At 51.6% G+C, this 26,024-nt stretch overlaps 1 protein-coding gene and 1 non-coding gene across 3 annotated transcripts; one reads left to right on the forward strand and one right to left on the reverse strand.

Annotated features, from left to right (window-relative positions):
• Positions 1–2,915: 2,915 nt before the first annotated feature.
• Positions 2,916–24,760, reverse strand: DRC7 (dynein regulatory complex subunit 7). Of its 2 annotated transcripts, none has more exons than XM_012529030.3 (18): positions 24,703–24,760; positions 23,213–23,449; positions 22,693–22,867; positions 21,354–21,479; positions 20,488–20,682; positions 18,776–18,934; positions 17,695–17,913; positions 11,304–11,432; positions 9,303–9,375; positions 8,520–8,648; positions 8,184–8,312; positions 7,064–7,284; positions 6,085–6,300; positions 5,468–5,578; positions 5,270–5,380; positions 4,349–4,543; positions 3,311–3,450; positions 2,916–3,222 (listed from the first exon to the last, which is right to left on the reverse strand). In XM_012529030.3, the coding sequence occupies exons 2-18, from the start codon at positions 23,407–23,409 to the stop codon at positions 3,129–3,131; spliced, it is 2,619 nt and encodes an 872-aa protein (XP_012384484.1). In that variant the 5' UTR covers positions 23,410–23,449; positions 24,703–24,760; the 3' UTR covers positions 2,916–3,128. The 2 variants fall into 2 exon arrangements, with proteins under 2 accessions (XP_012384484.1, XP_058135927.1); XM_058279944.2 differs by having other exon boundaries at positions 20,488–20,646; positions 24,703–24,759.
• LOC111766567 (U6 spliceosomal RNA) lies at positions 15,629–15,738 on the forward strand. Its single transcript, XR_002798587.1, has one exon. It is a non-coding gene; the product is annotated as a U6 spliceosomal RNA (small nuclear RNA).
• Positions 24,761–26,024: the final 1,264 nt, after the last annotated feature.

Below are 26,024 nucleotides of genomic sequence, written 5' to 3' on the forward strand. Positions count from 1 at the left end.
TATTGGAAAACCCGTTCCCAGATAGCCAATGGAAAGGGGACTTGGGAGTAGCGTGAAGCCGAGACCCTTCCATCTTGGAGTGGGGCGAAGCGGAGTCGAGACCTTAGTCAGCATTTTGCTAGTGCGGGCCTCCCCCCTTTGCCCTTGGGCCGAATCGGCGTAGTCTGAGGACTCTGCGTCGCCTTCTTTGGCCCGGACGCCGGCTGGAATGGGTCGCCAAGGGAGGCGTAGGTGGGGACCGAGCCTAATTCCCGGTACGAGTGCCGCCCTCGCCGCCGCTGCTCGGGTGAATGGATGAGTGGGCAAGGGGCTGCTGCTCCCTGAAGGTGACCACAGTCTAGGAACCCGAGAAAGGCCGACTTCGCTTGTGACTCCTTAGGTGAGGGTGGGGGTGGGGGTAGTTAGTGGTGGGGGAGCGGGCTTCGGGAAGGGCTGTAACCCACCTTGAGTTAGGGCTCCTCGCGTAGCCCAGCTGCCCGGGGCCCGCTTAGGAGGGACTCAGCCCGACCAACGTGTCCCCTGGTTCGACCTTCCCCAGGCTCCGCGCCTAAAGACTCTCGAACCTCCGCGTTTATCCTCCAGTTGCCGCAGTTTGGGCTGCTTGATCTCACGCTGCAACCCTAAGGAGGAGGAATTCCTGTTCCCATTCACAGACCAGGAAACTGAGGCCCAGGCTAAGGTCCTTATCAAAAGCTGCAAAGCCAAAAAGTAATGGCGCCAGGGGCTGAATCATTATCCTTAAGGCCAAAGCCTGGGACTCCCCTATTCACTGCACCCCTTCTACCAGAGACCCTTGGGTCTACCCCTCCTGTTGTGCTCAGACCCTGAGAGGTGAAATGGTTACTATCAAAAAATAGGATAAGTAAGATAACATGCCATCAAAATGCCAAAGAAGGTACTGTATTAATGCTAAAGTTAAAAAAAAAAAAAAAAGCAATGTGGGATTTAGTTTTATGAGATGTGAATATGATCAAGCTTTTTTTTTTTCATCTTTAATAAGGAGACCTTGGTCATGTTATTTAAGCAATCTGATCATTTATTCATCTTTCTGAACACTGGAGAAACTATTGAGTTTGTTTGTAGGATTAAATAAAATAAAAATGTCTGGATGGGATTTTTTTTAAGTAATGCTTCCATAATTTGTTAAGCTGCCTTCTGTCTTTTTTTTTTTTTTTTTTTAAGATGAGATAGTTTACTAATTTGGGGGGAGAAAAAACCTGCCTTGCATTTCCCTTCAACTTCTTATTATGAAACATTATATAGAGAAAATATAAGGATGTATAATAGCATGACAGCCTATCTACTCACCACTTGGATTTCAACACTTAAAACATTTGCTTTGTCCCTGTGTGTTTTGAAAGTTACAAGATATCATGATACCTCACCCCTAAAGCTGAATACTGAACATATAGTTCTTAAAAACTAAGGCCTTTATCCTACAAAATCTATCACCACACCTAAGAAAATTAATCATTTTCAAATCATTTCCAAAGTCTAGAACCAAACAAGATTCACACTTGGCTCTTTTAGACTCATTCTAGTTCAGTTCCCCAACCTGTGTGTGTGTGACTGATCTTCGGAAGAGACTTACCGTGTAGACTGTCCCACCTACAGGTTTGTCTGTTTCCTCCTGGTGTCATTTACTTTGTTCCCCTTCCCCTGAATATCCTGTAAGCTTGCAAGTTAGGTCTAAAGTCTTGATTAGATTCATGACCAGCATTTAAAAACATTTTTTTGTATAATTTACATACCCCAAAGGGTACATGTAATATCCAAGTTTGATGAATTTCCACAAACCGAACATAACCAGATCTGGAAGCAGAACATTGCCAAACCAGACCACTCTCCATCCCCATCCCACCCCTCACCCCTGTCGGGCTTCCCTGTTGCATTCACTAATCCTCACACTGCAAGAGTGCCAACAGTGACCACTTTCCTGACTTCTAAACTTCTAATACCATCAATTTTGTCTGATTTTTTTTCTTTATATAGATAGAATTATATAGTACGTACTTTTTTGTATCTGACTATATATATGTATGTGTGTGTGTATATATATAGGAGATTCCCATATACACCACCCCCTTCCCCTTTTACATTTTACCCAAATAATAACATCTTTAATTGGTGTGGTACCCTTGTTACAATTGACAAACACATGTTGAAGCAGTGCTACTAACCATGGTCTATAGTTTACATTATGGTTTATACAGACAAAAGATGTAAGTCTCTGGGACATAAATTAATGGATATAGTGCTAATTATAGCTTCAAATAAAAGGGGCTGAGAATCATATGTAGGAAAATTATAAATCAGTCTAACTCTATTACACTGGGGAGATGTATCTGACTTCTTGGGACTACATTATACAACTACCCCTAGGGAAGCTTTTTGAGAGGTCCAGTTGCTTCACATCCTCACCAACACTGAGTCATTCTACCTGGTCTGGTGAGTATGTGGTAGTGTTTCATTTCCCTGATGGCTAATTTGATCACATTTTCCTGTGGTTATTGACCATTTCCTAAGCCAGTGTTTAGTGAGTGCATTCTACGTGCTATTCCCAGTCCTCTGCTTTCCAAGTCTTATTTAATACAAAAACGCCATCCCCATTTCCCAGGTGGGTACACGGTGCCTAGTAAGATGAGGAGCTGGGACTCAAGCCCCTGCAGTCAGGTCGGCCCCAGAGATCTGGGGCACACCCCTGCCTCGCCATCCCACGAGGTGAGCCATTAAGATTTCACCATCTGAAGGTGGCTGTGTCACTGCAGAGGTGCAGTGAACACTTCCCATTCCAACCGAGAGAAGGACAGGAAACAAATGGAGAGGGCCAGGTGAAGAGGTGGAGGAGGCCCCAGGTGGTTGGTGAAGAAGGGAAGGGGAAAAAAGGCTGGTGCTGGCACTTGTGAAACATGAGGTGCCAATGGCAAATTAAAAGTATTTATTTGCAGGAAAATCAGAAGTAGGAAGAGAAAGGGCTGTGGGGTGGGGGATGTGGCAGTAAGTCTGGGCAAATGAATGGACAGTCATGAACCAGATGTAGGAGGACAGGGGCCAGGCTGTCCTTTCTCTGGCAGCCTTGGCCATTGTCCTAAAAGGGGCAGCAAAGGGGCAGAGGTGCTGGAGGGATGTCAAATAAAGACTCTCAGTAACTCTGCCAGGCGTGGGTCCTTGTAGAGCTTTTCCTCCAGAGCCAAGTACTTCAGCGGGGCCAGCTCCTTGTGCCTGAAATCAGGAACAAGAGGGGTGAGGGGTTCCGAAGCTGGTGGTCCAGCCTCCCAGCCAGTCTTCTCCAGCTCCCCCGCCCCCTCACCGATTGAGCCGCTGCTCCAGGATGCGGATGCGGAACATGGCCTGAGAGCAGTAGCTCAGGTAAAAGTCCTCGTCCTCGGCCGTCATGGTCACCTGGTTCTCCTGGTACCACTGCTGCTTCTTCTGCAGCTCCTGGGTCTCCTGTAGGCATGGGGAGGAGAGAGCAGGAGGGTTGAGGAGGGCTCACTCTCACTCAGGCTGCAGGTTGAAGTTCTGGTCACCAGACAGCCCCAATAGGGGTGGCTTCACTGTCCCCACCCACAGAAGCCAGAGGGGCAGAGGCAGTGGCAGGTGACATCTTGGGTGGGAGCCTCTGGGGCAATGCTTAGAGGAATATCATGTCCGTGAGGCCTAAGGTCAAGACCGAGACAGCCAAGTGTCCCTTGACCAATTACCAACATTTTCAGACCATCACATTTCTTAGCTGCAAGATGAGGGTCATAGTACACCCCCTTTTAGACCTGTTTGTGAAGATTAAATGAGATAATGGATGGGAAGTACAGTATATGGCATGTACCTGACCCACAGAAATGGGTCAACATTTAGGAGTTGTTATAATGTAGCCTTCCATCCATTCACACAACCACCCATCCACCTACCCATCCATCCACCCACCTACCCATCCACCCACCTACCCATCCACCCACCTACCCATCCACCCACCTACCCATCCACCCACCCATCCATCCATCTACCCATCCATCCATCCACCTACCCACCCACCTACCCACCCATCCATCCACCCACCTACCCATCCATCCATCCACCTACCCACCCACCTACCCACCCATCCATCCACCCACCTACCCATCCATCCATCTACCCATCCACCCACCCATCCATCCATGCATCCACCCACCCATCCATCCAGTAAACAGTGAGGAGGAACAATTCCATCATATGGAAACCCTGAGTCGTGGCCCACTCATCCCTTCATCAGTCCCTCCCAAGTCTGTGAGGTGGCAGGACAGATAGCCCTGGGCGCATTTCCTGGATGAGGATGTCCAGGTCCCCTCTCCTCCCAGGGCCCTGGCTGCACCTTCTCGAAGCGGGCCTGGATGAGGTTGGCCTTGTCGATGAGCCGCTGCTTGAAGTCGTTGAGGCACTCGTCCTTCAGGCGCACCGCCTGCCAGCGTGTCAGCTTCTCTCCTGGTGGGAACTGTACCAGGAATGGGGCCAGGTAGTCCAGCTGGACCTCCATCTGCCGCAAGTGCTCCTCATGCATTACCCGCTCCTGTGGTGGCATAGTGGGTGGGATCAGCCAGACCAGCAAGGACTTCAGGGACTTCCCCAGCCAAAACCAGGCCTCAAGTCCAGGTCCGAGTGCTTGGGGCCTCCGGGACTGGTGTTTTTGGTGCCCATACTTGGGCCTGACATGCAGTATAGGTATTTGCTCAATAAAAGGTGGCAGTTATTGATGATATTAAATTGAAAACTGCCAGTAACTCAATTCTTCCCTTTTACCCTGGGCCTCGTGTCCTGCAGCAGTGGGCAGGGGCCATTGAAGCTGGAGATGTGGGGGCTGATACCACCCCAGTGTCTGATGTCCTGTCCTGCCTTGGTGACCCCAAACTATTTTTAGAAATCTCTGCTTGGTTGATGAAGGAGATGCAGAGCCAGCCTTGAAAACCAAGCTGGCCTCGTAAACTCAGGGTGTAGCCTCAACACCGAAGAATGCAGTCAGCTCACTGGGCTATGGCTCAGGCCCGACCTCTCTGCTGGTTGCACAATCAGGTGTTTTCATTCCTTCCCCAGCCCTGGAGGTTGGAGGTACCTGACCTGCACCCAAAAGCTCTCTGGAGTGAAAGGGAGAAACAGCCAGTTCAGCAGCAAGGGTGACCACGATGCTATTGAGAACTTCATCCCATAAAGGGCTCCCCGGAGGAACCCCTAACTGTCCTCCCCACTCTGGAGGCCAGGGGTCCAGGAAAGCTGGCCTGGGCAAGACAGCGAGGCTCACCATGGCCTCCCGATACTCCCTGCTCTTCTCGTTGCGTTTGGTGTCGTAGATGGAGATGGTCAGCACATGTGCCTCCTCCTCCTCCTCTCGAAGCTTCAGGATCTCCAGCACCTGGGGCAGGCAGGGACGTGGACAGCATGAGTAAGACCCTGCCCTCCCCTGCCACCACCCACTGCCCACTCACCCATGGGACCCTACTTCCAGTTCTGACTCCCAGGCCTGATGTCTGGACAGCTTCTCCTCGTTCTTGAGCTTCATCATAGCCTCATATTGGTAGAGAAGCTTCTTGGTGTGTTCCACGGGCTCCACCTGGGATCACAACAACCACAGTGACAGGGAGAGGTGACAGTGGGCCATGGGCAGGCCCTTGGCCCGACCACCTGGGTTCAAGTCTGTCCTGCCACTTAATAGTGGTGTGACCTTGCACAAGTCTCTTAACCTCTCCGGGCCTCAGTCTCCTCTTTGTAAAAACATAGGCAGTAACAAAAGAGGAACTGGAGACTCAAAGGGGTGAAGGCAGATGCCAGGACGGGGAGGACTTGAACTGTGGCAGCCAGTCCTCCCCTGCTCCAGCATCGGTCTCAGGATCTGGGGTCTGCTCCACCCAGGGGCAGGGAAGGGAGGAGAGAGTAGCCTTGGCCCACCAGACTCCCTCTCTTGGCAGGAAACTGATCCTGCAGAGGGAAGGCTTTGTTTTTCCCCAGATGGGAGGCTTTGTTTTTCCGAGGGGCAGAGATGAACTTCCAGGCTGGGGACCAGGAGGTCGCTCCTCCACACGGCGCCCCGCGGCCCCCGCCGCCGTGGCCCTGGCGCACCTCGAAGCTGATGCACATGTCGGGCGTCATGATGATCTTGTTGCCCTTGCTGTCCACCTCGGTGCGCCGCAGGTACTCGCGCTTGGAGGCCGTGATGTGGTCGTCGCGGCAGTGGTAGCGCAGCTGGATGCGCTCCTCGCCGATTAGGAACACCCGCTCCGCCACGTCCTCGTCCGCAGGCTTCGCGGGGTTGCGATCGAACCGCTCGGTGATTTTCTGTGAGGCGGGAACATGCACAGGACAGGGCTGGGGCAGGGCTTCTGGGCATGCCCAGGAGGGCAGGAGCCGGAGATGCGCAGGGACACTGGGCTCTGGGCTCCTCTGGGGGGTTCCGTGGAGCAGCCTCTCCTGGCGGGACAGTGGTCCTCAGGGCCCCCGGGCTCTGGGGCCAGGCCACTCCAGCCCTGCCTGGCGCTGGGGCCCTTTTCTAGCTCCCTCAACCAGCATCTTCCTCCAGAGGTGGGAGCTCACCACCTTTCCAAACAGCTGCTCCCTCACTAGACATGCCCGACTGCTAGAAAGAGCCTCTTTGGTTTATAGCCGTTAAACTCAGTTGCCAAGGAACTTGTAATGACATGGAAAGAAAGCGCATGATTCAATGTTAAGTGGGAGATATGGGGATTCGACTTACACACACATCTCAATTAAGGTAGGAGAGTCTCTCAAACACCAAATCTATTCATACGTGGTCATGTTTGAGAAGCGCCATCCTGTGATCATTTTCCTTTTCTCTTTACATTTTTCCGTATTTTTCGAATGTTTTGTGACAAGTGTGAATCTTCCATTAACAGTAAGGAGATAATACCTCCTTGGCTCAGTGGTTGAGGGCACATTTGGTGAAATGCTGGGCTCCCAGTTGGTGCTCAGGAAATGTATCAGGCCTGGGTGGCGCCCCAGAGCCAGAGCTCCCCCATCCCACGGAAACCTCAGCCTGCCACGGAGGACGGGCACCCTGACCCCCCACCCACTGAGTTCCTACCACTATGGGCCGAGGGTTCGACTCGGCACTGTTGAGAGCAAGCTTCTTGATCCTGGGGCCGAAGTTGGTGAGGCGGTAGGAGAGGAAGTCTGACCGCCCCCTGAAGTACTCCGTCATGGTCATGGGCGTCTCCTCTCGCTTCATCAGGCCGTCCACGCGGGCCGTGTCGTAAAATTCCATAACCCGGTCCATCTCCGGGAGCATGGACTTGTAGGAGTGCACTGGTGGGGAGGGGCGGCGGGTGAGGAGCTAGGGCGGCTGGCCCAGCTTATGGGTGAGCACTGGCTGCGGAACCCAACTCCTACTGCCGCGTTTTTAGGTCGTTTCCAACTTTGTGTTATTATAAACAACACCAAGACAAACATCTGTGCCATGTTTTTCATTCTCGCCCATTATTTGCTCAGGACAAATTCCCACCAGTGCAATTGCTGGATCAAAGGGTGTACACATTTTAGGGCTCATAAATATATTTTGCCAGGCTGCCCTTCAGAAAAAGTGTGCCAATTTGCTCTCCAACATCAGGGACAGGGACCAACTGTCTGCTGCTTCGCCCACTTGTTGCTACCAGGTAGAACGATTTCTTTTTTGATCTTTGCCAACATGAGGGTTTAGTGCACTTTTTAAGCCACCAAATGAGGTGGATCTTTTTTCCAAATGTATTTTTACTTTTCTGAACTCTTGGTTAGGGTTGTTGATTCGCTCCTAAGACCTGGCCTTCCCTCTCTTCCTGACCTCCTGGGCTCGTGGCCGGAGCCACACTCCCCGTCCCCCCATCCCTGCATTGGGTGTTTGTTGGTTTTGTTACGCAGCATCCTTGACCCCTTTAAGTGTGGCCCCCAGGGTGTGCCCCTCAGTGGGTTTCCCGCCCAATTCCAGCCTCACATTGGGCTTTGACCATCCTGAGGAATGTTTGTCACTTGTCCTTGGATTGCCTGCGCTTCCCCACACGTCTGGTGTGCTTCGGGCAGCAGGGATGGTCTCTGTGACCTGCCGCCCTAGAACCCTGTTGATCCATAAACGCTGGTGCCTCCCGCCACATGCCAGCCGCCGTGAGGCAGTCCTTAGCAGCGGCAGCCCCCCCCACCCCGGCCCTGGCTGGCTGGCGATGGGGAGCACGCACCATGCAGGGCCTGGGGGTGGCCCGGCTTGAAGTAGTCGACGTTCAGGCCTGTGATCTTGCTTATGTGCTTCAACTCCAGCATGTCCTCCCGGTTCGCGTACCACTCCTTTATCTCCAAAATCCTCGTGCCTGTGGTGCCCGAGCAATGCTGGCTGCAGCCGGGCCAGCGCCGCCAGCTCGCCCAGCACGCCGGGCTCACAGAGGTCGGCGGGGCCACACTCACACTGGGAGGGTGGCAGTGACGTGCCCACGGTCACGCGACACAGGGGGAGATGCAGCCCCCCTGCTCCCCACGGCCCGGGCCGCCTGCCCCTGCCCCGGCCTGGCCCCCCTCACACTCCAAATTCTCGTAGGTGGTGAGGCGGCAGACGAGGCCGTTGCTGTTGAGGTACGGCGCCCACTTCTCCAGCTTCGCCCTCTTGTACTGAATCACCTTCTTCCCGCTCGGGCAGCGGGTCTCGAATGCTATGGGTGCAGAGGGGGGTCGGTGTCTCCCCCTCCCAGATAGGGAGGCGGGGGGAGGGCCACACACCTTACCCCCTCCTGCCCTCGCTGGGCTGATCCTTCTCGTCCTTTCCACTGCAGCCCCTGAAAGCCTTTTCTGACGCCCCCTCCTCCAGCTTTCCACCCGAGCTGCTATTCTGCTTTGGGGTTCCATGACACCCTCTCTAGTACTTCCCACCCCATGGGAAAGGCCGACGCCCTTTCCATGGGCCAGGGCACCCCTAAAACCAGGCTTTGACCTGAGGTGGGAGCACTCCGGCCCTCTTGCTTCTCTGCCTGCCCCTCCCTAGTCCAGATATGCCCTGCGCCGCCTGGGCACAGGGGGGCACCACCTCCTTCAGGGAGGGTGAGGCAGGGAGCAGAGGGGGCCTGTGACTCCGGCCCTCAGGGTACCCCAACCCCAGGGCATGCCACATCCTCCAGCACATGGGGACAGAGGCCCTCCTGTGTAGGCACTGGGCTCCCAGGCCACAGAGCTGAGAGCGTGTGGCAGGAATGAAGCAAAGAGGGTGCAGTGGGGAGGGGGGTGGCAGCTTCTGCCAGGCCTTCCTCCAGCCTAGCTGAGGCCGCAGACCTGCTAGGAACTGGTCCTGGAGACAGGAGTGAGAAAAATACCTTCTGGGGAGATCTCGATCTGCTCCACCCAGGAGGGAGGCATGTCGAAGCTCTTCTCTTCATCCTCCTTGCCCTGTCGGGAGAGGCAGGAGGCAGGGAGGGGCGCGGGTCAGGGCTGGGCAGTGGAGCAGCAGCTCCCGTCAGAGCCTCTGTTTCATAGCCTCCTCCTGCCTCCACCACCCTGGGCCAAGCTGATAGTGCATGAGCAGCTCGGACTCCTGGCACGTCTTAAGGCTCTCAGCAGGGAGCCCTCCCCTGTACCCTTCTCTGCACCCAGCTGGCTTAGGAGAGGACCCCCTTCCTTCCCTCAGCCAGCCTGGGCTCCAGGAATAGCCACACGCCCTTCATTAGGAGCAGCTCCTGGACCTAGTGGGCCCCAGCCCATCCTCCCTCCCCCCCTCCATCCAGCCTGCTCTGGGGCCTTGGGCCAGTGCCTGAATCTCTCCTTCATTGACAAATGGACCTCTGGGGAGGACAGAAAGGCTGTAAGGGGCTCAGGACACTGCCTGGTGACCATTAGTATTTTTTTCTTTCTTAGCCTTAGTTTCCCCATCTGTTACATAAAGCCGGCTCTAGACAAACAATTCTCTAACTAGGTTACCATGGAAACGTGAATAAGATGTTCCCACTTTACAACTTTCCTCCCATGAACACTGCTCAGACCTCTAGCCCCAGCTCATCTAATTGTGACATCTTGCAGCAGACAAAATAGGCGAGCCATCAGCAGCGAGCACTTTCAAAAATCTCTAAGACAGGCAGCCCACGGCTGGAGGGCCTCTTTCTCCCCCAGGGGCTCAAGGCTGAGCTCTGGCTCTACAGGGATGTCACTGGTCAGTCCTCGGGGCCACCAGGGTAGCTGGTCCAGGCTTGGAAACCAAAGGTCTGACAAAAGGAAGCGGCCTGATGGCTGCGCCTTGGGGCCAGCAGGGGGCGTCTGTGCCCCAGGATTTGTCTCAAAATCAGGTTTACCCTGGGAGGCCCCCTGTCTCCCAGAGGGGAAGATGCTGAGAACACTCCAGACAGGACTCTGCCCAGCCACACTGCTGTGCCACGTACGTCACACTAATGGTCTCGCTTCATCCTCAGGCAGCCCCGGGAGTTGGCACAGAGTCGCCGTTGAGAACCCAGATTTTGGAGCAAGAGCCTGGGTTCAGATCCCAGCTCTGTAAGGAACTAGCTGTGTAACTTTGGACAAATGAGTTAACCTCTCTGTTGTATAAGTTACTTCCCTTTGGTAAAACATAAAAATAATAATCCTGCACGATAACACTGGTGGAGATTTAAGTGAGAGAATTCAGGTAAAGCACCTGCAACAGTACCTGGGACATAGGTAAGGCCACGTGAGCTTTATATATTATTAATGCTCTCCGCCCCTCCCCCATTCTGCATACAGATGAGGAAGCTGAAGCTCAGAGCCACACGGGGACAATAACTGAGGCTGTTGGGCTCCTGACCACGGAGCACAGCTTCCTCCCGACCTGGCTGGAAGGCCCGGAGCACAGCTTCCTCCCGACCTGGCTGGAAGGCCCGTGGCTGGAGATGAGAGGGAGGCTGACATCTCAGCGAAGGCCCTGGGCCAAATGCCCTGTAGGAGAGCTGAGGGACAAGAGAGGCCTGCTGGAGCAGGGGGTGGCGGGGTGGGGAGGGGCTAAGGGGCGGCCGCACCTCAGGAATGGCTGGCCCTGAGGGGTTTCTCTGAGAGGGCCTATGGCCCCACGCTGAGCGAGGGCCTGCTCTCCAGGCAGCAGGTTAACCCCTGCACAACTCACGCCCTAGCCCTTCCCTCACCCCACCCACTGGGTGGCCCTGGGCAGGCCCCTGGCCCTGGCTGGGCCTCAGTTTGCCCATCTGTAAGATGAGGGCATCACCCGGGCTGGGAGGGCCCTTCTGTACCCCCCATATGTACATATGCTGCAGTCACTTGTCAGATGGGCCTGGAGTCACCCAGGGCTTGGAGCCCCCCACCGCGTGCTCCCCTGCCCCCGCACCTGCCCAGCTCACCAGATTCTCCATATCATCCTCTTCGTTTGTCCCTTCCTCCTCCTCCTCAGTCAAGGACAGGTAAGGCTTATTGGTCCCCAAGAGCAGGTGCTCCCACCGCACAGGGTCTCCCAGGTCAAAGATCAAGTCCTGATGGGGGTGCAGGATGAGCTGAGTGCCCCCTCAGCTGGCCCCCGGCCCCACCACTGGGAATGGTGGGAACAGCTGCTACCACAGGAGAGCAGGGACCCGAGGGCAGCGGGGCAGCTTGATCTGGGCTTCTGAGAGGCCGTGCCCACCTTCTCATGGAAACTGAGAAGGGAAACTGAGGCCCCGAGGGGGCCAGATCTGGCTGCCCCTTGTCCATCTTCCCTGTGAAAAAAACCCATGACTGGTCTTCGCACCAGTTGGGGAACAAACTGGACAGTGTTTAAAGCAAACACAAGCTAAGGACAGGCTAATCTTTAGTGATTTTAAGGGAAAAGGATCTGGCGGCTTCCAGGATATGGCAGGTTTAGAAAAAGCCTCCAGCTGTGGTTTTTTACCTACTGAGGGAGAAGGGAACCAAGCAGGGTGCATGAGTGAGGTGCACGTAGAGGCGGGTGGACTTCCTCCTTCTCTGTGAGGTCCTCAACCTGCTTCTCACCCCAGCTTGCCTGAGGGCTAGGATCATTGTCTCCTCTGCGAAAATGGCTCACTTGCAAGATAGCGCCTGCCAGGTGGAGGTTACCCCACATTCCAAGTACCTCCCCACCCTCCTCTCCATCCCCATGAACAGTGTTCTAGAAGGAGCTCACAGGCCAGGCAAAGAGGCCCCCACGAGGTTTTAACACTAACTGGTCCTGGAGCCTGCCCGAACTCAAGAGCTTAATGTCCTGTGTGAGTCCTGGAAGGGCTGCTCTAGCTGGGGGGTGGGCACCGAGGAGGGAAAAGCGAAGGCAAGGGGGAGGGAGCCAGGGAGCGGGAGAGGGCAGGGAAGAGAGAGGGGCAAGGGAAAGGAAGGGACTAGGAGAGAAGCAGGGGCAGATGGGAGGGAGAGGCAGCAGGGAGGGAGGGGGCAGAAGGGAGGGAGAATTAAAAAATAAACAAATAAATCTTTAAAAAAAACAAAAGCAACTTCAAATGTTTGAAAAAAAACAACACTTGTGTACAATGAAGGAAACCATGGACAAAGCACACAAATGACAGAATGGGAGAAGATATTTGCAATGTCAATAAGTAACATTTGATTAATATCTAGAATATACAGGAAACTCCTGCAAATCATTAAGAAAGGCAAATAGCAATTCCATTAGGAAAAAAAATGGACAAAGGATGGAAGTAGACAGTGTATGGACGAGGAAATATAATAGATTCAAAAGCATATACAGAACTCCTCAAACTCTTTGCTCAACAAAGGAATGCAAATGAATGCAAATATCTCTTTACCCTTATTTGATTGGCAGAAGCAGAAAGATGGATGAAGCCAAATGTTGCAGGATAGGAGCTCTAGGATCTGCATGTACAGCTGGTGGGAATATAGATTGGTGCCACCATTTCAGAGAGCCACTTTGTATGTCTTAGTTAAAACTATATATAAACAGACCCTAGGACCCAGCAGTTCTAATCTTGGCCATCTGTATCAAAGAAATTCTCACACAGGTCCATGAGGGAATTGGCACGAAGATGTATGTGGCAGCAGGGACTCAGAGACAATCTGGGTGTTTGTCACTGAGAACATGGATAAATAAGGTATAATGGACCATTGAGTATCATAGACAGTGTAGAAGCAACAGATTAGAACTTAAAATCACAATGATTAGCAGGGAAAGAGAAAAGGTAAGAAATGGAGTTCCATTTCTGGTAGTGTGAACTAGGTAATCTGGGCCAGCCTTCTTGCTGACAACAACTGGAAGTGGGAAAAAAAAAATTTTTTTAAATGCATGTGTTTTATTTTGCTTGTCCATTCATCAGTTGATGGACTTTTGGATTGTTTCCACTTTTTTGTTATCAAGAATGATGCTGCTATAAACATTCATACACAAAAAAATCCATTTACTTGAATGCTTTATGGTGGGAGGGAAAGTGAGAAGAGGGGAGGGGAGGAAAGAAAGAGAGAGGAAGGAGAGAGTAAAGAAAGGGATATAAAAACATAAAAAAGCATATGGAGGGGAGCGTATGTGGCTCAAGCAGTTGAGCACCTGCTTCCCACATGGGAGGTCCTGGGTTCAGTTCCCGATGCCTCCTAAAAACAAAACGACAAGCGAAACGAATGAAAAAACCAACTCAGGGGAGCCAATGTGGCTCAGTGATTGAATGCTGGCTTCCCACATACAAGGTCCTGGGTTCAACCCCCAGCCCCGGTACCCACAAAAAAAAGCATGTGGAACATAGTGAAAAGGTCTTATCCAGAAGTCTCGAAGGAAAAGAAGAAAGGATAGGGTAAAACCATTGTATATAATGGTGGTAAATTTCCAAAATTGATGATGCAAAAAGCAAGATGATAGATATAAAGCTAATAACCATATCAATAGTCACACTGAATGTAAGTGGTATATACATACCAATTAAAAGGCAGAGTCTGTCAGGTTGGAAAAAAATTAAAAATCAAGACCCAGTTATATACTGGCTAAAAGAAATGCACTTAAAATAAAAAGACACGGTTAGGTTAAAAGAAAATAAAATGGAAAAGATATGCCATGCTTACATAAATCAAAAGAAAGTTGGAGTGGCTATATTAATAGCAGACATTGAATATCCATATGTAAAAAAGAAATTTGATCCTTACCTTTCACCATATAGCAAAATTAAATGTAAAGCCTAAAACCATAAAAATTTAGAAGAAAATTTTTATGACATTGGATTACACAAAGATTTCTTTGATATGACACTAAAAGCACAGTCCATAAAGTCTTAAAATTGAACTAGACCAACATTAAACTTCTGCTCTTCGAAAGACACTGTCAAGGGAATACAAAGATAAGCCAAAGAATGGGAGAAAATATATCACGTATGTTATCATATAGCTGAGAAAGGATTTGTTCCTAGACTAAACAACAAACCCTAAAAACTAAATAACAAGAAAGCAAACCATCCAATCTTAAAAGTAGGCAATAGATTTGAACATATGCTTTACCAGAAAAGATAAACAAATGGCAAATAAGCACACAAAAAAATGTTCAACTTCATTAGTCACTAGGGAAATATAAATTAAAACCACAATGATATATCACTACATACCTATTAGAATGACTGAATGAAAAAGTCTGGCAATATTAAGTGTTACCAAAGATATGGAGAAAGTGGAACTCTCATACACTGCTGGTGGGAATGTCAAAAGGTACAAACGCTTTGGAAAACCAGTTTGTCAGTTTCGTTAAAAAGTTAAACTTATCATATTCCATGTCTAGTCATTCTACTTCTAGATATCTAACCAAGAGAAAAAAAAATATGTCCCTATAAAGACTTATGCATGGGAAGCAGATGTGGCCCAAGTGGTTGGGTACCCACCTAACACATGAGAGGTCCTGGGTTCAGTTCCCAGAGCCCCCTAAAGAAGACAAGCAAGACATCAAGCTGATGCAACAAGATGATGCAACAAGATGACAACAAGACAATTCAACAAGGAAACACAATGAGAGACACCAAAAGCAGGGAGTGGGTGTGGATCAAGCTACTGGGTACCTCCCTTCCACATGGGAGGTCTCGGGTTCAGTACCCAGGATGAGTAGACACAGAGAGCACACAGTGAGCACGTAGCAAGCACAATGAGGGAGAAATAAATAAGAATAAATCTTAAAAAAAAAGACTTATGCATTAGTGTTCATAGTACCTTTGCTAGTAAAAGACAAAACTGTAAACAGTCCAAAAGTCCACCAACAGATGAATGGATAAGCAAATTGTGGTATATCCACACAAAGGTTAATACTACGCAGCAAAAAAGAGATTTACTATTTATATATACAATAACCTGAATGAATCTCAAAATAATTCCTTCTGAGTGAAAAAAGCCAGACCAAACCCCCAAGAAAGGAAAAAGAGACTACATACTTTATGAATGGTGGTTGCCAGGCAGGGGGTTGGGGTGACTACTAATGGGTAGGGAGATATTTTGGGGGTGATATAAATGTTCTAGTATTAGCTGGTAGTGGTGGTTGAACAACCTTGCGGATATACTATAAACTACTGACTTGTACGCTTTAAAATGATGAATTTACGGTATGTAAATTTTATCTCAATTTTTAAAATGCATAAGAACAGTGCAATTTGCCAAGTTACAATAAAGGGGGAAAATCATATGGTCACATTAATAGCTGTAGGAAAAGCAGCTGATGAAAATAAATTCTTGTTTGATTAAAAAAAAAACTGTGCTTGCTTTGGCAACACATATACTAAAAAAAACTGGAATGATACAGGGAAGATTAGCATTGCCCTGCATAAGGATGACACACAAATTCATGAAGCATTCCATATTTTAAAAAAAGAAAAAAACAAAAACAAGCAACAACAATTGCTGGCAAACCAAGAGGAGAAAAGAGATTCCTTGGTCTGATAGAGGGTAGCTTCTAAATAACCTACATTATATGAATAGTGAAATGGTAGGCTATTATGGTTATGAAGACATGAAGTCTGTGAGGAATGACCCAAGGAGATCCACTATCCCCACTTCTATTTGACATTATATCAGAGGTATAACCAAAGAAGTAAAACAATAGAAAGGAAAAATAATTAAAAGGAAAAGATACAAAACTGTCACCATTCATCTCTATGATTGTTATGTAGAAAATCCCGAAGTTTCTACAGATTAATTATATTAATAGGCAGCGGACTTGGCCCAGTGGTTAGGGTGTCCGTCTACCACATGGGAGGTCCACGGTTCAAACCCTGGGCCTCCTTGACCCGTGTGGAGCTGGCCCATGCGCAGTGCTGATGCGCGCAAGGAGTGCCGTGCTACACAGGGGTGTCCCCCGCATAGGGGAGCCCCACACGCAAGGAGTGCGCCCCATAAGGAGAGCCGCCCAGCGCAAAAGAAAGTGTAGACTGCCCAGGAATGGCGCCTCCCACGTGGAAAGCTGACCCAGCAAGATGACGCCACAAAAAGAAACACAGATTCTCCTGCCGCTGAGAACAACAGAAATGGACAAAGAAAATGCAGCAAATAGACACGGAGAACAGACAACCGGGGTGGGGGTGAGGGGAGAGAAATAAATAAATAAATCTTTAAAAAAAAATTATATTAATAGACAAGTTTTAAACTTACTGGGTATGAGGACAGTATGTAAAAATCAATGGTATTTTTTAATGAAGCCATAATGCCATACCATTACAGCTACTAGGATTGCTAAAATGGAAAATACAGACAATATCAAGTGTTGAAAGGATGTGGAGCGCCTGGAACTCTCATACACAGCTGGCGGGAGTTTAAATGGATGTAGTCATTTTAGAAAACAGGCAATATCTACTAAAATTGAACATATGCATGTCCTGTGACCCAGCAATTCCACTCCTAAGTATTTACCCAACAGATATGTGTATTTTGATTCACTGATATACTCATACAAAAGCACTCGTAGAAGCACCATTCAAAATAGCCCCAAATTGGAAACAATCTAAATGTGCATCAACTATAAATGGATAAAGAAATTCTGCTATATTTAGAGAATGGAAAATCAATAAACAAGCAAATCTAGCAAATTATAGCTACGCACAAAATCTGGATGAATCTCATGAACATAAATGCTGAGTGAAAGAACTAGACATAAAAGTGTACATACTGTATGATTCATTTTATATACAGTCCTGAAACAGGCAAAACTAATGTATGTTGTTAGAGAGCAGCACAGAGCTTAACTCCAGGGAGGGGGGTGGGCATGGTGGCCAGCGAGGGGGCCAGAGGGACTCAGGGGGCTGGTCCAGCTTCGGGAGGAAGGCTTAGTGAGTGGGAATTCAATGAGCTGTGTCCTTGGGATTGTTCACTCCTCTGGGCACCCAAGCAAGAAAGAGAGAGCACATAAAAAGTAGGCAACTGAATAATATATGTGTGTGTGTATATATAGGATGTGTATCAGTGCCATTTAAATCAGTTAAAATTATAATTGGAGGAAGATAGAAACTAGACAAAAGGGGGCTTTTGGGGATGCCGTTAATGCTCTATTTCTTGAGCTGGGTGCAGGTAACCAGGTGTGTTCAATTCACGAAAATTCCTTAAGCTCTACGCTTAGGATGAGTACATTTCTCTGCAAGTATATAACACTTCATACATACAACCCACATTTCAAAAGGATCCACAAATAGAGACATAATCCTGTTGGAATGGATATTTATGGGCAAGGCAGTGGGCTGAGCCCCCCTGGCCACAGATCTGGCTACCACGGCCTTCCCCTCCTCTCCCATCTGTGCCTTCAGCTCTCCCACCCAGGCCCCACGCCAGCACCTTGCAGCAGTTCCAGCAGTCCTGCATGTTGACCCAGTAGTTCCTGTGGTTCCAGAGGCTCTCGATGCCCAGGAAATGGTCATCCTGGGTGCTGTAGCTGCGTGCCGTGAACGAGTCAACGAAGAAGCTCTCGGGCACCTCGCGCTTCCCCGACAGCACCAGGACCCAGCAGTGCACACGCAGGCCGTGCAGGGGGTCCGGTGGTGCCTTCTCCTCTTCCTGCACAGGACAGGGGGGTGACCACGGCCAGAAGGGTGGGGGCGGGGATGTTAGGGGTCATTTCCCCGGGGCTGGGCAACTGGCTGGAGGCCCAATTCTCATCCAGGCTGCACCACAGGTGGCTGTGTGGCCATGAGGACATCAACCCCCTCTTGAGCCAGTGCTCCTATCCTGAAAATGGGAGGATATGACTAGTACTGAGGTTTACAAACAGGGCTCTTCAGAGATCTCGGGTGCGTGGGATTTACTGGCTTTCTAGGTCATGATTCTGGGTGAGATTTCATCCTAAGAAAGCTAATGAGACACTGCATGGCTTTCTTGACTGCCTCCCTCCGGGCGACTAAGACAGTGTCATGTTCATTATTGTATCCCCAGGGCTGGACCAGAGGAGAAGCTCGGTAAATAATAGACTGAAGGAAATGAAAGAAGGGAGGAAGGGATGGCGGGAGAGAGAACGTGAGGGAAGGTGTGAACATGGGTAGATGGCAGGATGGATGGGTGGAAGAATGGATGAGAGAAGGAGAGATGGGAGGCGAGAGAGGAAGACGGATGGGAGGCTGTAGAAAGGCATTTCTCCAGTGAAGGATGGTGGAACGCTGGAGCTACCCAGCATCAGATGGGTTCCCCGGGCAGTAGAGCTCTCAGGCATTAGAAATCGTCAACAGGACCTGACTGAGACTACTCGCTGGAGAGCCTCACACGACAGAGCAGAAGTCAGGCTGGTTATGGGATGGAGAAGGGCCTTTGGACCTGGGGGTCTGTGAAATACATCCCTTCCCTGATCTGAATCGATTTCCTTCTCCATGGCAGCCCCTCTCCACAGCTGAGCTCAGGAGTTGGGAGCTGAGAGCCGTGGACCCACCATGAGGCGCTCCTCTGCCTCCTTCTGCAGCCTCTCCTCCTCGGCTTTGATGGCCTCCTGCCTCTTGATCTCCTGCTCCTGCTCAAACCTGCTGCTCAGGTCCTTGGGGGGTTTGATGGCATACTTCTTAGGTGGCACCTTTTCCTCCTCCTCGACAGTCTGTCAACCAATGAGAGAAGGGTCAACAGCCCTGAACCGCTCCTACAACATATGGGTGTCGTGGCCCTAAAAGCAGAAAGAGCCCCAGCTCTGTGACCTTGGGCAAGTCCTCTCACCTCCCTGAACCTCAGGCTCATCTGTAAAATGGGCTGAGAGTAATAGAAACCTCCCAGGAATAACGACAGGAAAATGCCTGTGCAGGCTGCCTGTCAGGGCAGAAGCTCGGGGGGTGTCTTCTCCTCCTCTCTCCCCACTGCCCGCACTCGCCGTGGCCTGGGTGGGCTCTGGAAGGTGGGGCTGACTGTCAGCAGTCGGGTATTTCTCATCTTGTCATTGGAGAGTTTTGTGTGTTGACTTAAAGTAAAAGTTTGCTGGGTCAGGAAGGAGAGGAAAGCCTGCATGTGTGTGTGTGAATGCGTGCTAGGTGGCAAGAAACAGTCCAGGGAAGAGCCCTGCAGAGGCTGCAGAAGAGGGCCTGCAGAGGTTATGAGGGAGAGAGCTACAGTTGCGTGGCCTGGTTTCCCTTCTTTCCCTCCCTTTTCCATCTCAACACATTCATCTAGAAACTAAGAGTGATAAGATGGGCTGCTACGGGGAGAAATGAAGTCAATGGACATGAGCATAGCTTGTCACCTGGAAAGTTCCCTGCATCTGTTCGCTGTTGACGTTGCTATAATGATTAAGCACCTGGATTGGTCAGAGCCAAAAGTAATGATGGAGTTTTGTTCCGTCTTCTCTTGAGGAAGCAAGCCTGAGAGAGCAAGTTTCTCTCCCCACCTTCTGGCTGTACCCCTCCCCCACCAGTGCCCACCCTGGGGCCCACAGGTGCCCACCCGGCTGCAACAAAGGTGCCCACAGATGGTGCAGGAGCTGTGGATCTTGAGCTGCAGACACCCACAGGGTCCCAGAGTCCTGGAATTCACCCAGCGCATTATAAGAGTTTTCTGCCTGTACCATGACTACTTCCCAGACGTAAAGAGATACTTTTGTGATTTCTCCAGCTAAAATTCATTTAAGAGCGTTTCTCATGTTCACAGCAACCTCTGCTTATTGTAGAGCTCTCAGTGAACAAATATATATATAGTCATCACCTGCTGGAGGATTGGTAACATTTTTGCTGTTAAAAGGGGTCTTTTTACCTGAAATTTTAAAGAAGACTGAGACCCAAATGTCTGTCCATTTGCCTGTTATTTCATAATGTAAAAATGGCTGGATGCATTTTTATCAATAGGGTACATTTGGAATAGCGTGCCAAGATATAAGCCAGGGGACATTCACAAATGTACCTAGTACAGAGCAAAGCTGCTGAAACTGAGTGACAAGCGGGGAGGGACAGCCAGTTTGGAGAACTGGACAGTATGTGTCCAGATGCTGAGGACAGAGACTCCGGCCACAGCTGGAGAGATGAACTCCAATTAGAGCCTGCCCAGGGTGCTGCCGGGCTGCCGGGCGGCCGGGCCAGGGCAGTGCCAGCAGGACGGGCTTCCTTCAGGAAGGATGGGACAGCACGGCGACACGCGAGGCGTGCGATCCCGCCGACGGCCCGGCCCTACCTCCTTGGGCTTCACGGTGAGCGGGCACACCTCCCGCGTCAGGTCCATGGAGCACAGGTCCCGCGAGCCGTAGCCGCTGACGCAGTAGGCGTCGTAGCCCGCGCCGATGAGCATGGAGCAGAGCAGGGTGCTGAAGTCGAAGCAGTTGCCCTTCTGGTACTTGAGCACCGTGGTGGAGGAGTACAGGGAGGGGGGCTGCACCCGGTGCCCGGTCAGCTCGGCCGGGCCCCCAGCCCCTGCCCTCCCCACCCTCCCCCGCCCACGCGGGTGCTGGGACTGACGTGCTGGGCGGACCCCAAGCCGACTCTTAACTGTTGTTGAGTTAGGGGGCCTGCAAGGCATGGGATGAAACACAGTCGACATCTTGCCTCTAACCTGAAGGGGCTTACGGGCTTTTGAAGGGAAAAGACCTCTGGAGAGGGGATGCTTGAGGCATGCTTCTGGGTCTGATGCGCTCTGATTCGTAATTTTGATTTTTTGACTCCCAAGTTCCCCTCACCTTCCCTGCCCCCCCCTTCCCTTCTCTTCCCTTGGTCAGTTCTCCACTGTTCACACACCCTTCCTCCACCCCCCTTCCTTTCTCAGTGAGAAGCTGCCAGCTGGTCAGAAGCACAAAGATGGGGCTGAGAGGCAGGGGCAGCTCGGCCTTCCTGCCTCCCTCCTTTCCTCGCCCCCCGAGGCAGGAAAGGGGGGCTCCGAAGAGGCGGGAGCCAGGAGACCTGAGTGCCACCCCACCAGGTGTGCTGTGTGCCCTCAGGACACAGCCTGTCTCTCTCTGGGCCTGTTTCCCTACTAGGGGGTCTCCCTGAGGGGCTCCCACCATAGGCTGAATGGGTCCAAGGCTGCAGCCTGAGAGCGACACTTACCGGCTTGAGGGGGTCGGGCAGGGGCACCATGGTGAGGAAGTCGGCGACAAACTGGGCACAGCCGTCCCAGTTGTAGAGGTCGGGGTAGGGCATCAGTGTGGGCCGGATGGTCGTGCTCACAAACTTCTGCAAAAGGAGACACTGTGACAAGGGGGCCTGCGCAGTGGGGACCCTGTGAGAGCCAGCACCTGGTAGGGCCTTCCTCCGATCCATAGGGAAGGTGCTAGAAGCCAAGTCTCCAGACACCGGGGTGGCAGAGCTGCTCCCTGCCCTGGTAGCCCCAGGCCCCCCTCACTGGGAGTGTTCCAGACCCAGGCAGACCCAGCTCTTACCTAAGCAAGCCCCTCGCCTCTCTGAACCTCAGTTTCTTCATCTGTAATGGGGGCAATCAGGGCCTCCATCTCAGGGCCGGTGGGGGTCAGGGAGGTGACACACAGGGCTGGCACTGGCAGCACTCGATGGGGCAGTGATGCTGAAAGCTGGGCAGGCCCCGATCACATCACTGGCACCCAGGGGACAGCACAAGCTTACGCTGGCTCTGGGCTGGAAGGGCCTTGAGAGATCCATTCCTCCAGCGCCCAGAGCACCAGGGGAGCCCGAGGCCCAGAGAGGCCTGGGGAGCTGCTTGGGGTCACCCAGCAAGTCAGAGACTGAGTGGGGAGCCCAGGTCTCCTGCCTCCCCGGCTTCCCTGTCACGGTCCTGGGAACACCATGGTCTCCTCCCCACATGTCATGCCCTCCCCTGGGCCTATAGAGGTTCTAGAATCAGTTCCTGGTTCTGAGCCAGGGGCAGTGGGTGGCCAATTGCTGTGCCCAGTCTTAGAGACCAGCCCCATCTGGGCACGGGCAGAGAAATTAGACTAAGTCGACTGGGAAGGGCCCCAGAACTAGAGCATGGGCTTCGTTCCTGCCAGCCCTGTGACCCAGGCCACATCCCCGCATCTCTGGGCATGAGTTTTCCCACATGCAGATGGAATGGCATGGAATTAACCCCAAAGTTGCAAAACAATAGCCCATAAACTGACAGAGACCCACAGACCTGTCTCGCTTGGTCCACATGATGATTTTTTTTAAAAAATTGTATTAGCTGCTGGAATTTAAAAGTTGGAGATTCCCATAAAATTCCTACACCCCTCTTCTTTTGATTGGGGCACCCTGTGCCTGCATTTCCTCTGCAGCCCCCCAGAGCTGAGTCCACTGGGGCCAGCTGGCATTTGAGTTTGTGCCACCCCTGGAGCAGAAGCCGGGTGAGGCCCCACCTGGCTCTGGCCCCCCGGAAGGTCTGTGCCCTGGCTGCCCCCTCTGCCCCCCACCCCTGCCCTCCACCTTCTGGCCTTACAGGCACTCCACACTCGTTCAGCGGGTACAGGATGAGGGGCACGCGGTCTGGGCACAGATGGCTGTACTGGCGGGAGAAGTTGTCTGCCACCTGCAGCAGGTGTTCCTCCTTGGGCGTGTTGATTTTGTAGGACAGGGGCAGCTCGGAGATGTCGATGGTGTCCTTGGCAAAGGCCCTGTGCCCGGGACAGGCGTGGTGTTAGTCCATGACGCCGGGCCCCGAGCTGCAGAGAGCTCTACCGCTTCCTCATGTAGTCCTACCCGGGGTGCAGGTGTCATCGTTACCATCCTCACTTTTAAACAGACAGGAGAGCTGAGGCACAGACAGGTTAAATGACTTGGCCAAGGTCATGCAGCTACTGAGGAGCCACGGAGACTCATGCCAGGCCATCTGGAAGCAGAGCCCTCACCCTAAACCCGCTCCTCCCCTGGCCGGGACTCGCCTCCCAGCACAGGCTCGCCCAGCCCTGCTCTGACCCTCGCCAGGGCTGCTGAGCCCACAGCCCCACCCCGGCACTCACAGGGGCTCCTCGGGCATGGTGATCTTGACCTCCGACAACTTCTGCTCCAGGTCTCTGAGCATATCCTTCGGCAGGACGGTTTCCTGCTTCAGCGCCTCAAAGGGCCTCGAGGACCTCTCAGCCCTCTCGGCCCGCTCGGCGGCCTCCTGCCTCTCGGCCTCCTCCTCCTCCTCCACTTTCTCCTTCAGGACCTCCATGCTGGCGCGTCCTGCACTGTCTGGAGGTGGTGTGCGTCTGCTGGGGAGGTAGCGATGTGCTCAGCATGGCTGCCAGGCCAGGAAGGAGCCCCCAAGACCCTTCACATGTCCCAGGAGGCCTGGGAGATGGCTGAGGTGACTCAGGGCACACGGGGACCAAGTGATTCCATCTTAAACCTCCTTTCCGTCCAGGAGTCTCCATTGTTGCTAGTGTGTCTGCGGCACCTTTCCCACACTTGCACCTCTCCTTTAAAGCAGAGAGAAAGTAGGCCTGGGGTTGGGGATCTTTGTCAGGGCAGGAATAGGCAGCCGAGACTGCCTAATTGATTTGCTTTTCATATATGTATTTGGTGGACAGTTACCTTCCTTTATGGCAAGCGATGCTAATGCTGTAGGGATTACTGTAGCAGAATAAAGTTTTAGGTATATTTATTAAGTCTAGTGAGTGAATTGGCTTAAAGAAAATGATTCATAACAGTAAGGTGATACATACTATGACAACAGAAAAGGAAGGTGGCAGGTGAATATCTCAACTCACCAAATTTGGAACTGAGGCACAGAGAGGGCAAGGGCAGGGCCTCCACCAAGGCCCCTGGACAAGTTGCATTGTGCAAAGGACAATGTGTGCTCTTCCGGTCAAGCCCTGGGCCAGCCCCAAGACCAGGCGCCATTCTGTGGGCCACTCAAGGTACCATCTGCGTCATGTGCCCTAGGGAAGGCCTTGCCTGCGGTCACCGAGCAAAGCCTCACTGCGCCAGGCTGCCAGTCGGTTACCCAGATATCTGCTCCCCCTTCCTCCATATTGGAGAACCCCAATTTTGTTTGGGACAGCAGTGTGTCTGTCCAGTTTGAAATGCTGGACTTCCCAGACTCCCCTGCAGCTAGGGATGGCCCTGTCATGCGACCAGATCGCTAGAGGTAGATCTAAGGCCAGAACCCACAGCAGTACTTTAATTCTGTATCCCCTACACCAGCTGCCTCTTCAGCTACAGCCAATTTGGGGGGTGGAGGGCAGTGCTGCCTCAAATACCCCTGCACCCTCCCCAGAGACCCTATGACCCTACTTCTTCTCCACCCGGCCCTCCCCACAAGCCCTTCCCGGCAGCCTGCCCAGCAGCAGCCTTTTCCCCCACAGTAGGCAGCTGCCCACGCTGCGCACAAGCGCACACGCACGCACGCTATTCTGAAAACATCCACAGAAAGGAAAGATCAGGGTGAGCGGCGCCCTTTCCACCCCCACCCCCCCAAGCCAAGCAGTGCCCAGCCACCCCTAGTTCCCCACTCCCTCCTCACCCCTCCGAGGACAGCGTGCGCTGTTAGACCGTCTCCATGGGAACGGCTTCCGGAAGCTGAGGGCGGGTCCTGGGAGAGGAGGCTTCTGGGAAATGTAGTCTCTTCTGACCGCCCAGGTGCGGACCCTGAAGGCTCGCCGCTGCGGAGCTCGCTGTACCAGCTCGCGGGTTTACAGGAAATTTCGCCACTATTGAAGTAAAGATATAAAAGCTTACAAGTATCATAAATAATTTATATATTAAAACAAAAGGTAATATATACTCAAAACTCATCACTTTCTAATTATTTTACTCTGTGTTATTATTATGCCCTTGAGGCTATTTATGCTTATTGGATGTGTACCGTGGAGGTGCTACGTAAGGGTGTGTGGCACTTGCCGCGCTTCCCGGCTTCTGTTCAGTGAGGTCACATTGGTGGGTTAAAATCGGCCAGGGCGGAAATATTTACAGCACGGAAATTAGCAAATGCTGCTCACCGGGGCTTCGTGCCAGCTAGCCTGTGGTTTAATATCGACCAGGCCTCTGACCCGCTGCCCGGAAACCAGCGTGGGTCCCGGGGAGGCTGCACGTCATGGTGGGCAGAGCCAGGTAGCCTGATCGTGTCCAGGGTTCAAGTCCAGGCTGGGCCACTCATTCAGTAAACAACCTTGGAGGACAGGGTCAATTTCTTTTTGAGGCCCACGAAAATGTCTTAGTTGTAATTTCTTAGGTTACATGAATGGGCAAGGGCCTGGAGGCAACTTGTTCACTGGTGTCCAAAGCCAAGGCCAACTTACCTATACATGACTGAAGTCAAAGCTAGCTTGTCTGTACAGTTTGAAATCGCCCATACATGCCTAAAACAAGGTTAACTGTGAGACAGCTATCTGAGGTCCTCCAAGTTTGCACATTTGCTACGATGTTCTGATTCTCTGAACCTGGGTCTTGATTTCCCCCAAGCTAAGACTTTTGTCGGGGGTAAATTCGTTCTGTAAGTTAGCACTCCATCCCCTCAGAAGGCTTGCTTTTCTTACTGCACTTCCTTACCCAATCATGGTTTTCTTTGTGTAACCTCACTGCATTTACCCTATAAGTGGCCTCTTAGGGTAAAACGGAGCACTTTTTTTTCAGCATGGAGCAATGCTTACTTTGCAAATGGCCTCCCTTTGTAAATAAACACTCTTTTCCAAATGCTTGATATTTGTCTTTTATTCGACACTTGTAAAATCAGAAGAAAAAATGAATAGAATAAGAATAAATAGATAATCATGGGGCCACCCTGGATTATATTCATCTTTACACCAGGGCAGACAGTGTACTTTTTACTGGTTTGGTTTTGCTTTG

The sequence above is a fragment of the Dasypus novemcinctus genome, chromosome 18 (genome assembly GCF_030445035.2).
Source record: "Dasypus novemcinctus isolate mDasNov1 chromosome 18, mDasNov1.1.hap2, whole genome shotgun sequence".
Taxonomy (NCBI): Eukaryota; Metazoa; Chordata; class Mammalia; order Cingulata; family Dasypodidae; genus Dasypus; species Dasypus novemcinctus.